General features: G+C 40.8%; 1 protein-coding gene across 10 annotated transcripts in view; it reads left to right on the top strand.

Annotated features, from left to right (window-relative positions):
• Positions 1-14341, top strand: part of LOC308471560 (contactin-4) — a 520761-nt gene that overhangs the window by 256583 nt on the left and 249837 nt on the right. For 5 of the 10 annotated variants that reach the window (XM_080995666.1, XM_080995665.1, XM_080995668.1 and 2 more), the window contains one exon: positions 36-176. The exons of the other annotated variants lie outside the window; for them this stretch is intronic. In XM_080995666.1, the coding sequence (XP_080851792.1) occupies positions 122-176 (55 nt within the window). In that variant the 5' untranslated portion in view covers positions 36-121. The remainder of the gene's footprint in view (positions 1-35; positions 177-14341) is intronic. 10 annotated transcript variants of the gene reach the window in all.

Genomic DNA, 14341 nt, shown 5'->3' with positions numbered 1-14341 from the left:
TCATAGTAATGATATTTCTCTTTGTATCCCTACAGATTAAAGATTGTATAAAACTTAAACGAAGCAGCATTCTAATCATTACATATTGGAGTTGGGCCTCCTTTGACCTCAGAAACTGAAAATGAGGTTGCTATGGGAACTGCTCGTACTGCAATCATTCATGTTGTGCCTTGCAGGTAAAGTGTCATTTTTAAAACTTTCCCCCCTTCCTTTATTTCTTATTTTAAAATGCCACTGTAATATTATACATTAATTCAAAAGGGCATTGAATTTCATACGCCCATGATAAAGTAGTGAATAAAGCTGCCCTTCTTGGCTTGTATTTAAGTAGACTATACTGATTTTCTTAACCTCCTCTTTTAATATTGGTAGTACCTTCCATACCTAGGTTCTAGCTACTTTAACCTGTTCCATTTTGCAACATTTTTCATTCAGAGTGGTTAGTTGACAAGAAGCTACTTTCCTCCTCTTTCATGTAAAGCATTTAATGTTCAATTGAGCCCTCTATTGAGGTGGCAGGTCCCCCACTTGTGAGAAGTGGTTCAGTTACAAACTGAATGCACTTAAGAAATGACTCAAATGTGTGTGAATGTAGAACTCCGGTACTTGTATCACTACATTTTGCTAACTATGGCTTTATTGTTGCCCTAGGCCAGGTATAGCCAAACTTGGCCCTCTAGCTGTTTTGGGACTACAACTCCCATCATTGCTAGCTAACAGGACCAGTGGTCAGGGATGATGGGAATTGTAGTCCCAAAACAGCTGGAGGGCCAAGTTTGGCCATGCCTGCCCCAGGCCTTCATTTCTTTCCTTCCGCTTTCAATCTACTTTCTGAGGCAGATAAAAGTTTTGCTAAAGAAGGATTTATTGTGGATGCTGTATGATTTTTAAAATGTCTGAGGGGCACCTTGTGATCTAGTCATTTAGATTCTGCAAGGCCTATGAAGATTTAAAAATCTGCTAAATCAAACCAATGCTCTATGCATCATAGTCCAGTTTCTTTGCCAACAACCTGAGCAGTTACTTTGCAAACTGTTTTGTTCTAAAAGTAGGAAATTTGCAACAGCATAGGTCCTTTCCAGTGTAAAGTCTGTCCAAGTTCATCAGTTAGCGCTTTGGGCACAGCTTTGGCATGTGGTGACCATTCAGAATCACTATGAACGAAGGTCTATGTGAAATCTACTTTCTAAATGATCAGATGGTTTTGCATAGCAAATCCTGACCTGACTTCTTTTTAAAAGAAGGTAGCATATTTGTAATCACCGTGATAACATCTCTCATTTTTTAATTATGCTTTAACATAATAGAAGTGTTGTTGTTTTTCTGAAAACTACTGTTTTATTTTTTAAAAACCACATTATTTTATCTTCTATACATGTGACTGTCAGTTGGGAAAGTGATGGGTCTGGCTCTCTTGATTATTATGATTTTGTGTGAATTGAAAAGGTGACCAGGAGCTTAAATTTTTTTCTATAGGGTCAAAAATAGCAAAAAAAAAGCAATAGTCTTGGGAGTTTTATCTGGGATTTCAGGATAAAACCTCAAAGTGTTGCTCCTTTGAAATTTGATGCAGGGTAATGTGGTAAGAATTCACCTCTACACCACCTTATTTGTTACCCAGGTGAGGAGCAAGCACCCTTTGAATAAACCACAGAACCAAGGAAACTATCTTCAAGTCCAGCATGCAGATTTAGGGACCCAGCATTTATTATAGCTATTGCAATAGGACGGAGCTCACACAACTCAACATGCCAGTTGAGAAGGTCTGCCCTGAGGCACTTCAAAACCAAAGCTTATATAGTAGTTCAAATGCGGCAAACAAAGAGTCATAAAACATCTTCACATACATCAGGAAAGGTTACAAGTCATGAGAAGTAAAACACTCATGGCTCCATACTGGTATCTTCATCCCTACAGTTACCTTGGAGTGGCCCCAATGTGCCCAGACCATTTTAGGTATCGGATGTCTGGTGTTACCCTGGCAACCTAGCCTTCAGTGAGGGAAGAGCATCATAAAATCCTCTTCCTGGGTCTCAGATAGCTTCAAGGATAACTGATTTACACTGTGGTGCTAAAACATCCTGTCATTTGTACCACTTTCAGGGGTAGATAAGGAGAGATGGAATGCGGCATATAAGAGGGGGAGACTCACAAACGCAGAACACACAAAAATCAAGCTTAATACATTCTAAAATGTTAAATGCAGTTACAGTGAACCACTGAAACATTATTAAAATAATAAAAATATACCTAGGGTATCTAATTCCTATATCAGTGAGCAGCTGAACTGTGCGCTCTGGGAGTTTCCTTGTTTCCTGTTTTCTCTTGTATTTTTTGTAAAAAAAACAAAGCAAAAACAAAAAACTATTGCCAACTTACACACACACTTTTTCGGTAAACATGGGGGACACTTTACCCCAGAAGATAGGAAAGAGTGACCTGGCTGTGGCAAAACTGGCACACCATTTGCAGAATTAGCAGAGTGGAGCCATAGAAAGCCTGGCTCTTCCCCCGAAATCCTCTCTTTTGCCCTTGGGCTCAGCACCCACCCACCTGCCCACTATGTAATATAGGTTGAACAGGCTGCTGCTTAGTAGGGCTGTGCAGGAATTTTTGTGTCTGTTGCCTCGGACTGGAAAAGTTGCTGGTGGCTATTTTTGTGTGGGGGTGTTTTTTTAACATGAGTGTGAAGCTGGCTACAGAGTGATTGCCAGCATAGGATAGGTTAGCAGGTGCAATGTATATTTAAGAGAAGAAAAATGAAAAACACATGTTGACAGACATCCTGAGCCATCTGTTAGGTCAAGCGAGGCTTCCTTGAAGTTCCTTCAAAAGCTGCTAGGCTAGAAAGGACAGGACCTCCACTTGCTGCTTGCCCAACTCATTCATACAAAACTGTGAGGCCCAAGTGGTTATGATTTGGCAAGCCCTCATTGGCATGTTAATGTGAGGGTTGTGAGGAAGCTCCTCTACCTTGGTCGGAAAGGGGAGCACATTGAAGGCAGGTAGTTAGTTATGTTGGGCTGCAACCTGTTGCAGATCCCTTAAAATTCATTCAAGTATTCTTGCCCAGTGTGAGATTCAAGAGGTTCCAGACCCACTTACCTAGCAAATCCACACACTGCCACCCTCCTCCTTTTGTTCCCTGGGGCTCCTCAGGTGTAAGGAGGGCAGGTGGTGGCATTTTTAGTTAATGGCATGGTAGCAAAATGGCCTTGACCAGCCCTGCCCACCAGGAATCGGAAGTGATATCGTGCAAGCATATATTTTCTAAAGTGAAAATTAGTCCAAGCTATGAGACCTATCTGCTCTAAATATGCTGACGAGATGGCTGTGTTAGCATCATGCTGTGCACAAGTAGGAAAAAGGGGAAGCAAGCCTCAAGTTCACTTGCTTACCTCATCCCTTCTGTGTAGCTAGGAGGAAGACCTTAGAAGGTTTCTGTCAAAGCAACAGTGAGTCTTGTGGCATCTGAAAGACTAACAAATTTATTATGGTATGCTTGAAGTATTATCCTGAGTAGCAGCTGCACATATACTCAGGGTAACATTCCGTGCAGCTGATAAAGTGCACTGTAGTCCTTGAAGGCTTACGATATAATAAATTTGTTAGTCTTTAAAGTGCCACAAGACACTTCGTAGCTTTTGCTGCAACAGACCAAAACGGCTAGTGCTCTGGGGAAATATTTTTTTATCAGTTTCTAGGTAGTTTATCACTGAATGTGGACAGTTTGAAAACAAGGCAACATCAAAACATGTTTAAACATAGTTAGACTAAACCACTATCCCCAGCTGAAGGAATCCACAGGCTTCGTTTAAAGGAAATGGAAAGTTAAAACATCCCAAGTACAGTGGTACCTCGGGTTACATACGCTTCAGGTTACATATGCTTCAGGTTACAGCCTCCGCTAACCCATAAATATTACCTCAGGTTAAGAACTTTGCTTCAGGATGAGAACAGAAATCATGCTCCGGCGGCACGGCAGCAGCAGCAGGAGAATTAAGTACTTAAACTGAGGTACCACTGTACTCCATCTGGCTTATATGTGGAAGGTACACAAGCTTGTGCATGTTGCACTCAAAACATGGTTTAGTGTGACATGCAAACATAGTCTGTACGATTGTCAGGGAGAAAGGAGGAGGAGAAGAAATCCAATTACTTAAAAACACGTCTGTACTGTCATTTAGTCTACTAGAATCTAGGTTATTTATTTATTTTTTCATAAGTCTTCTAGGATCTCACATTTGCAGACTTTCAATATTGTTGGTTCACCAGGTTTTATTCAGAAAGAGCTATTTGCTAAACCTGTCAAGCAAAATTGAATGTCTGCTTTTTGTTCATAATGAAAGTGAATATACACACGTGACATTTCCGAGGAAATGGATCCCTGAGCTATAGCTTGTCATATAATTTTATGATAATGCTTTTGTTTTTAATAAGTTCATTTTCTTGAAAATGAAAAGGCTGTTAAGGACTTATCTGTATAGTCTAAGTGATTTCTTACAAAATTATAGAGGCCATACAGTGAAAAGCGTACAGGGTAGACGCAGTACATCTTTTCATTGAGCTGTATAATGTGGAGCTGATTTAAAATATATATAATTATCTGATGGCATAGCATGCATATGAAACACAGGGACCTTGGTAATGATGAGCTACAACATTAGTGCTGAGTGGTTTTTGTTGCTTTATTTGCTTTCCCCCCTGCCATAAGTTCTGATTCTGAAACTGCTAACCCATGTGCCATAAATAATATGGGGGGGTGTGCGTTCCCTACTCTATTTTTAGGCTTCATTTAGGGGGGGAGGGAAGCTCAGTGATGTTTGAGTTTTGTAATCCAAAAACAGCTGGAGACCCAAGTTTGGGAAACACTGATCTACACCCATTTCAGTCTGGCTTCAGGCCTGGTTTTGGCACTGGAACAGTCTTGGTTGCCCTGACTGGTGACCTTCATCAGTGACTGTGTCAATTTACCTGGATCTCTGGACAAGTTTTGATACCATCGGCCATGATGTACTCTTGGAATGGCTATGTGAAATGAAGGCATGGATCCACTCCTACCTGCACATCTGTTTTCAGAGGGTGAAAGAGGGGGTCTGCTGTATGGTCCTATGGCAATAATGTTGTGAGGTCTTTTGGGGTTCCATCTTGTCCCCCAAGCTTTTAAACATTTATTTGAAGCTGTTGGGGGAGTGGTTATTGGGCATTGTGTAGAATATTGTGTCACCAGCTTGCGGACAACATGCAGCTCTGTTTCTCCTTGTCATTTCAACCAGGTGAGGCCATGTAGGCGCTGGACCGTTGCCTAGAGGAAATAATAGGCTGGATGGGGGGGGGGGGGCTGCTAAACTGAAGTTGAATCACAACTTCATTTACTTCATTTAGCAATAACTTCCCATAAAGCAGCCCAAAGCAATTGACAATGAAAACATCATGAAAACATACATAATAAATAATTTCAAACCCAGTACTGATACAGACTGAGATAAAAATATTTTAAAAGGCTTATTATTAATAATAATAAATTTATTATTAATACCTTTCCCATCTAGCTGGGTTTCCCCAGCCACTCTGGGCGGCTTCCAGCAAAATTTAAAAACCTGATAAAATGTCAAACATAAAAAACTTCCCAATACAGGGCTGCCTTCAGATGTTTTCTAAAACTTGTGTAGTTCTTTATCTCCTTGATATCCAGTGGGAGGACGTTCCACAGGGAGGGCGCCACTGCTGAGAAGGCCCTCTGCCTGGTTCTCTGTAACTTAACTTCTTGCTTTGGGAGAACTGCCAGAAAACCCTCAGAGGTGGACCTCAGTGTCTTGGTCTTCAGTGGGTGCTGAAAAAGCAACAAGCACTTGTCTCTATTTGGGCTAGTTCCACCTGAAAGATAACTTATGAATTTCCTGCTGTTCAGGTTTGCACGTACATACACCGTTTCACAGTCTTCTTACTGTTTCAGATGGTCCTAATTTTATGCAAATTCACACACACACACACACACACACACACACACCCCTCCCCTCTCTGAATAAGAACTACTTTTGTTGTCAAGCTGTTGTTTTCACAGCTGCCAACACACTACTGGTTATCCAGAGTTTCTTTCTCCTCATGCCAGGGCTAGCGGCCTGGACAAAAGTGGCAGGTGCTCAGCAGCATTTTTTCCCAAGCAAAGGATCCACAAAGAGATCACAGTTTACCTCTTCAGCTGGAAGGTTTTTATGGTTCAAGCTGGTAACTTCAGGTTGAAGCAAGTTGCAAGCGAGGAGGTGATTGCCTTGGATAATCATTTTCTCCTCTGTTTCGGTTAGTTCAATTTTTCAGAACCAGATGGGGGTTCTGATACCTTGTTGCTGTGATCTTATGTACATTTGCCTGAAATTAATCATGTTGAACATAATGGGAGTTACTTCTGGGTAAGCATGCATATAATTTTGTCTGGTGTTTCCAAATGGAGCTCAGATTAATGGAATGAATACGCTAAAATGGCTCTGATAGTCCCTGCCCTTGTAAATGTATCAGAGCCAGAATTATTGATTTGGAATTTATCAGTGCCTGAAACAATCTTGAGGTATCTCATTATGCATTCAAGGAAGCAGTTTGTCCCCCCACCCCACCCCACCCTCTCTCTCTGTGTGTGTGAGAGAGAGAGAGAGAGAGAGAGGGAGAGAAACGTGGACACATGTCAATTAAATCTAGCATAATGTTTTGTTCTAGTCACAATGAGTGAAAAACAGACTGAGTGGAAAGTTTATGCTACACCGCAATGAATAAAGATGAGCAGAAAGTAATAGTAGTAATGTGGTAATTTAGTAATGTGGAAGTGAGAATTTGACTGTGTTACACCTTGCTTCCTTTTCGGCAGTTTGCAGCAGGGATAAAGTGTTGTTGTTGCACTACTTCAAAGCACAGAGCATAAAGAAAGCAATATGTTATGTTTGTTTTGCTGCTTCCTTTAAGGCACATTACAGAATCTTTTCCTTCACATGAACCTCTATAGCTGAAAACTGTCTATGCATTATTCATCTATTCTTTACTTGTCATCCTGTGAATTCAAAGTGAGTTTTCCTTACCCAAAAAGTCACTTTTGAGAACTGATTTGTTCACCTGGGGTTCGTCAAGAATCAAATTTCTTGAAACAAGGATTGGTGGAAGTTCCTTATTTTGGTAGAAGCCCCTTATTTTGGAGTGCTGTAGTATGTCACAGCATGATAGTAAGGGACATGCATCATTTGTCCTACGCTCAGAAGATTCAACAACAGGTACAGTGGTACCTCAGGTTAAGTACTTAATTCGTTCCGGAGGTCCGTACTTAACCTGAAACTGTTCTTAACCTGAAGCACCACTTTAGTTAATGGGGCCTCCTGCTGCTGCCGCGCCACAGGAGCACGATTTTTGTTCTCATCCTGAAGCAAAGTTCTTAACCTGAAGCACTATTTCTGGGTTAGTGGAGTCTGTAACCTGAAGCATATGTAACCTGAAGCGAATGTAACCCGAGGCACCACTGTATGTGATTTGACTATACGTGAATAGGATTTAATGAGTCTATATTACATTTAGGTAGTGTAGTAGTGGAGCATAGTTTGCCAGCTTTCTTTCTTCTTAAGATTATATAATCTGATTCATGTATTCAAGATGGTTACTCATCTTGTCCTACACTCAGAAGATTCAACAACAGGTACAGTGGTACCTCAGGTTAAGTACTTAATTCGTTCCGGAGGTCCGTACTTAACCTGAAACTGTTCTTAACCTGAAGCACCACTTTAGCTAATGGGGCCTCCTGCTGCCGCTGCGCTGCTGGAGCCTGGTTTCTGTTCTCATCCTGAAGCAAAGTTCTTAACCTGAGGCACTATTTCTGGGTTAGCGGAGTCTGTAACTTGAAGCGTATGTAACCTGAGGTACCACTGTATTGGTAGAAAGGTTATAGTTATTAAATACAGTGTGGAAAACTTGTGCCTGTTTAGGTTTTACCTAAACAGGCAGTTAGGAAATATCCTGCCTGCAGTTAAGGGCCAAACCATCCTAGATAAACCTCATCACCCAAACAAATAAGTATAGTTCCATGAAGGGAACCCATAAATGTGCAAGCTGGCATATGCCTGTAAGGTTGCTTAGAAAGGAATGTGTTCCTCAGGCCGAAAAAAAGCTCCCCAGGCTGGATCTAAGTCATTCTTATTCTTTTATCTGGCTAGATCTCCACTATTTCATTGCCCTATATTACCAGGTATAATAACTGGTGTTCCACTCTCCCGAGAACTATACAAATACTCTAACAAAGCCCTGTCACGAAGAGGTTACAGGACAGGACAGACACAGAGCAGAGGAAGGGAAGTCATCATGCAAGCACTGAGAAATGTGACAGCTGCAAGCGTAATGTATAGTCCATGATTGGTTTCAGTTCAGGGAGGTGAGATGGGATATTGCTCAGGGTGAGTTGCTAAATGGATAGATTTAAGCTCAGGCACTGAAGGAAGAAGAGTTATGGTGGAGAACTCTGGCAGGTAGGTTGAAGATGAGGTGAAGCTACTGGCTTCAACTTCTTTCCAAACCAGCAAATGCCAGAGGAGATTTATCATGGAAACCAGTGAAGGGCGGTGTACTCCTGTAATAAGAGACTGCCAGTAGTGTGTTCTCATTTGAAGCTGATTCAGTGCCCCTGCCCCCCAGCAAGGACTTTAAAGCTTTATAATTTATTATGAATCAGGCAAGATAATGTCTTTGGTGGGAGAGGAGGAAATAAGAAACTATAGAAACTAGGGAGTCATAACACACAGCATCTGCTACTGCTGCTTCCGCTTCCCAGACAATCCACCCCAGATCTTATTGCCTCTACTATTTAGAGACAGTGGGGAGAGGAATAGAGGAACAGTCCACCACCACAACCCAGTATCAATTTGCTTTGATAAAAATAATACGTAGTATGTTCTAGGTCCTTCATTTTATTAGTGAAGCTTCATTCATTGCTTCTAGGTTTCATTCACAACCGAGGGATGTGTATAGCTCTCAACATGTGTATTCAGTCAACACTAAGGAAACAACAAATTTATCGTGGTTCTAGCTTTTAATAGGTGAGAAATTAGTCATGGACTCTGGCTACAAAAGCCCATTGCACACCAAATTTGTTATTTTTCAAGTGCCACAGGACTCCTTGTTGTTCTTTGCTGTTACAGAATAAAACAGCTATGTTTTGGAATTTGTTCCTACTTTAGAAGACACGTCAGGCAGGGGTTGGAGTCTGAGCTCTTATTTGTGGGCTTCCCATACACCTGTTTTAAATAAATGATTTAACCTCCTATTATTTAAATAATTCATTAACAGAGAAAACTCAGTGGGACTTATTTTTTAAGTAGACATATATAGGATTACTCTGTAAGGCCTAGGTGTGCTCTGTTTATAAATGTAGCCATGCTAAGAGAATACTTTCCAGTTCAAACAATATGGCTTGCACTGTGACTTGCTCTTCAGCAAATGTAAGCAACCCATTCCATTCACACAATGCCCTTCAGTCCAGTAGAGGATCCCGCTGGTGGAAGGTGAGAGGGGCACTGTTTGCTGGTTCACCTTTAACACCTGCAGCTCCCTGTGCCACCTTCCATGCTGTTCTGAAGAGTCCCCCAGCTCTTTGCAACAAATTTCTGGGCGGTTGGAAGCTGAAGGCAAGGGAGATGGAGGAATTGGTGTCCCCCCTGCCCCAGGCCTGTCCTGTGAGCAGTCTTTATAAATTGCAAGGCTTTATAAACAGCAAGTAAGAGCTTGGCTATGATAAATAATCTCTTCTTGTAGAGCTCCGTTCAGTTTTAGTTCAATATTCAGTGACTGAGCTACATGCCCTTATCTAGCTGCCACTTCTCTCAGTAGGGTTAGTAGGGAAGAAGTTCACATAATCTAATCCTACTTTATCAATCTGTTCATCAAATATTGTGACACCTCAATTCTGAAATGAAGCAATAGGTTTTCTACTGGCTCACAGTTATACCAACTTTTGAAAAGTTTTTGGGGTTTTTAAACAAATTATAATAAAAACAAAACACACAAATCTTGACTATGGTGCTTCAGTTAGATTTTTTTTATTTTTATTGTGCACTATTCTTGCTGATTAGCAATAAAATATACAGATTTAGAACAATAAATTACTTGGAGGCACCAATTGTTAAACAGTCTATATCATATTAATTAGACTCTGAAACAAGGCAGGCATTACAGCCATTTATAACTGAGTACTGCTTAAGTTGCTAATCAATAAAAGAGGGAACTAATTAACAAGCCAGCAGTCAGCATCTTGAGAAGAAGTTGGTGATTTCCAACTTAATTAAACATCTAAGGTGTCTAAGCTCAGAAATCTTCTGTGGCGAAGTACCATCATTTTTCTTTTATGTTTTAAAATTATGAAAGGCTTTGTGTCTTAAAGGAAACATTATGTGCGTTCCATTCTTGTTTCATGTTGTTTTGAAAATAACAACCACTAAATCATATTTGAATTGTGCATAAGGACTGCTACATTAAAACGTTCTCATTGCAGTGTCTTGGAAATTATGTGTATTGATTTTAACTAGTGTTCTTAAGGACTGCATCTCACTTCACATTTTTCCTCAATAAAAAAATCTGAATGTGAATAAAAATAGGACATGCATATATAGGTAAAGGTAAAGGGACCCCTGACCATTAGGTGCAGTCGTGACCGACTCTGGGGTTGCGGCGCTCATCTCGCTTTATTGGCCGAGGGAGCCGGCATACAGCTTCCGGGTCACGTGGCCAGCATGACTAAGCCGCTTCTGGCGAACCAGAGCAGCACACGGAAACGCCCTTTACCTTCCCACCAGAGCGGTACCTATTTATCTACTTGCACTTTGACGTGCTTTCGAACTGCTAGGTTGGCAGGAGCAGGGACTGAGCAACGGGAGCTCACCACGTCACGGGGATTTGAACCGCCGACCTTCTGATTGGCAAGTCCTAGGCTCTGTGGTTTAACCCACAGCGCCACCTGCGTCCCATGCATATATACGTGATTGTTAAAGATTTTGCAGTTTACTTTTCGTCAATCCACAGCATAATTCTGTACACTCAGAGGTAAGTCCCAATGAGTTTAAAGAAACTTACCTCTGAGTAGACATGCACAGAATTGTGCTATGCTTGAAAGCTGTTGTGTACTGAAGCTTCCAAAACATGCAAATAGAATTGATGCCTCACATAAATTTTGCACTTAGTGACCTCAGTTATAATTTATCTACGGAGAAATATTGGTCTGTGGGTCACCATGATTTTTGATGTGTTTCTCCACCTGGTATGCGTAGTTCAAGGCGAACCATTCTACAGCATTTTACCTTCAGGCTGTGATTTTCAAATAAATCTGCAGAACTCAGGTTTCAAGTGATTTCCTCCACCTAACTTGGGGAGACGTTATATAGAAATTTCACCAGCAAAACAAACAATTGCAAGCAGATCCAAGATCTGCTATGCTATTTGCTATTCTGTCCCTTTTCTGTGTAGCTGGGGTTGGGGGTATACTATTGCACATTCTCCAGCAACTTGTAGACCAAATGCCCCCCAGGCTGTGGTGTTGGAACTACTGGATGATAAACACTACCTATTTACAGTAGTAGCTCTATTTGCTGTGCTAAGAAACTACACACTTGTTTTTGAAAAATCATTAATTTTCCCATATATAAATCCAAAATGTGTTTTCCCATAATATTTTTTTTCTATGGCCATATGGTCCTTTTGTTTAAAACTGATTCTTGTATTTAAGTTTAATGACTTGCTGGCTCTTGTTTTACTTTTGAAATTTTGTGCATTGTTATTTTGTGGGTTTACTTTTAACACGCTGATTTTAATAAAATTGCTATTCCATTCTAATGGTCTTTGAGTATATAGAATGAAGTTGGGGCTGACTGATTATATATGTATTAGTTAGGGTAGACTCAAACCAATGGCTTCAAGAAAGGAGATTCTGACTAAACATTCGAGAAACTTTCTGGCAGCAGAAGCTGTTTGGCTGTGGAAAAGACTGCCATGGAGGTGCTGGACTCTCCTCCCTTGGACGTTTTTAAGCAGAAACTGGGTGGCCATCTGTCATGGATGCTTTAGAGGAGATTCCTGCATTGCAGGGGGTTGGACTAGATGGCCTTTGGGGTCCCTTCCAACTCTTAAGATTCTGTGATTCTACCAGATGAGTCCTTAATGCACACTTGCACATTTAGATGAAGTAACCTGGATCCATGAAACATTTTTTACAATTCTGTAAAAGCAGTGGTATGATTCTGCGTCCCTGACAACCCGCTAAACTCTGGCAGGCTTTCCCTGTAAGCCTGTTAAACTCTAACCTCTTCTGGAGTTAACAAGATTATTGCAGTAGTAGTACTGCGCCTTTTCTTCCTGAACAAATTTGTGGAAGAGAAGAAGGGAGAGGGTGTAGGTAAAAATGTTCTCACTCTCTTCCCAGGTTTGATTTGTGAGTTGAAGATGATCTTCAAAGAAGGGAGTTTGAACATCCAGCATACTGAAAACAAAACTATTTTAGGTGTGGGCATGAGGTGCAAGGAGACTAAAAGAGAACAGGGAGTTGAGAGATGAGAGCAAGTGCTTTTTTTGAGGGGGGGGGGATAATGGAAATGGAAAAGTTTCTTGGACTAAGGAGCTATATAGTGTTCCACAAAGGGGGGGAAATGATTTAAGGAACAGTTCCAGCCCAATTCTCTGAAAGATTTCATGTTGGAAGACTCAAATCGAAGATTATATTCATGTAATTGCCTTTGATTTCACATAATCATATAGATATAGGAGTGATCTGTGTGCAAGGGAGAGCTGAGGAAAGTTAGGAGGAGGCTGGAAGGAAAAAGAGAGGGGGTGCGTAGGGGGTTGCAAAAAAAAGGAGGGAGTGGGAGATAGGAAAATGGAGTTGAAGATGAGCGTAGGAGAATGAAACAGTCTGAAGAATAGGAGGGGGGTGCTTTTATAATTGGGTGGAAGATGGATAGGGTGCTTAGCAGTTGCAATGTGTGGGAGAAGGAAGATGCAAAAGATTACCACTGGGTGGTTTGTGTGGATGGGTGGTTGCACAAAAGGAGCTGGGCATGGACATGGGGGTGAAGGTAAAGCAGAGGTGCAAAGCAGGGCTGCAAAAGAAGAGAAGCGGCTTCAGAAATGGGAGCTTAGTAGTTGCATGAGGTGGGAAGGGATAGCTCTGAGTCTAAGGACTTAATGGGGAGATATCAGGGGGTTAGCAAGCAGAGTGAACAGGGGTAAAGAAGGAACTCAAGTGTTTTTGCTGCATAACTATGACCATCAGGGATTATGTTTCTATCCTTGTTTTTGGCTTAAAAACACACACACACACAACAGAACACCCCTCCCTTAAGAAAATTCAAATGTAACTTGGAAAAATAGGGAACTGCACAGATATGAGTGAGTTGTTCTTCCCACTTCCCCACAATCTGTTTTAACAGACAAAGTGGGACTCGCAAATCTCATGGTGAGATCTATGATGTTCACAGATATCAGCATGGATTGCAGCAGGAGTGGGCAAAGCAAAAGTTTACCAAGTCAGTAATAAATTTTGGTAAATTTCCATAAACATGTTACTATTTTATCTCCTTAACAGCTTGCTTTGAGTCCTGTTGAATTGGAATTAAGAAACTCAGTTAATTTTTTTGTTTACTTTTGTTTTTTTCTAATGGTCTTCAGAATGAAGTGGTGTTTTGCCTTCCTAAGCTGCTTCTAAAATAACTTCACTATGCATAAAACATTCTGAAAGCTTTACTTTTCCTCCCTCTGTGACACACAAAGTTAAATGTCTGCCAAAGGAGATTTCAGAATTGATGTGGGAAAGGTTGTTAGCCTTCTGTTGGGTCTTACACTTTTGAGTCAGCAGCTAAATTAACAGCTCATATGTTGAGTTAAAAGCAACACAAGCACAGTGCCTGTACAGTATATATAGTTCTGAAGCAGCACCCAGTTACTGGTAAAATTAACCTCTAGCTTTGGTTATCTTCCTCCTAGGAATGTAGTGATTCTGTGGCATGTAAATTATTTTTAAAATGTTGTCTCTGGTTGTAAATAATTGAAAGACTCATATACATAAGAGTGTGAGTGTGTGTGTGTGTGTGTGTGTGTGTGTGTGTTTCGTAAGTGGAGAATAAAATATAAAACAATATTTTTATATTTAAAATTTAGTACAAGTATGGAATTACCAGAAAGCACTTTAGATGTGACTCTTGAACTTTTAATGGTTGTGACAATTTGTATTTTAACTAAGAAAGAACAGTTTCTTGAGTTAGAGAATAAGGGTTGTAGCCAATGCTAGTCCTACACAAACACATTGCACTTAGTGAACATGGCTGACTTAGGTTAA

The sequence above is a fragment of the Podarcis pityusensis genome, assembly GCF_964106645.2.
Source record: "Podarcis pityusensis genome assembly, chromosome: 2".
Taxonomy (NCBI): domain Eukaryota; kingdom Metazoa; phylum Chordata; class Lepidosauria; order Squamata; family Lacertidae; genus Podarcis; species Podarcis pityusensis.
The sequence above is the reverse complement of the archived record's forward strand: the minus strand, read 5'-3'. Positions and strand labels throughout refer to the sequence as shown.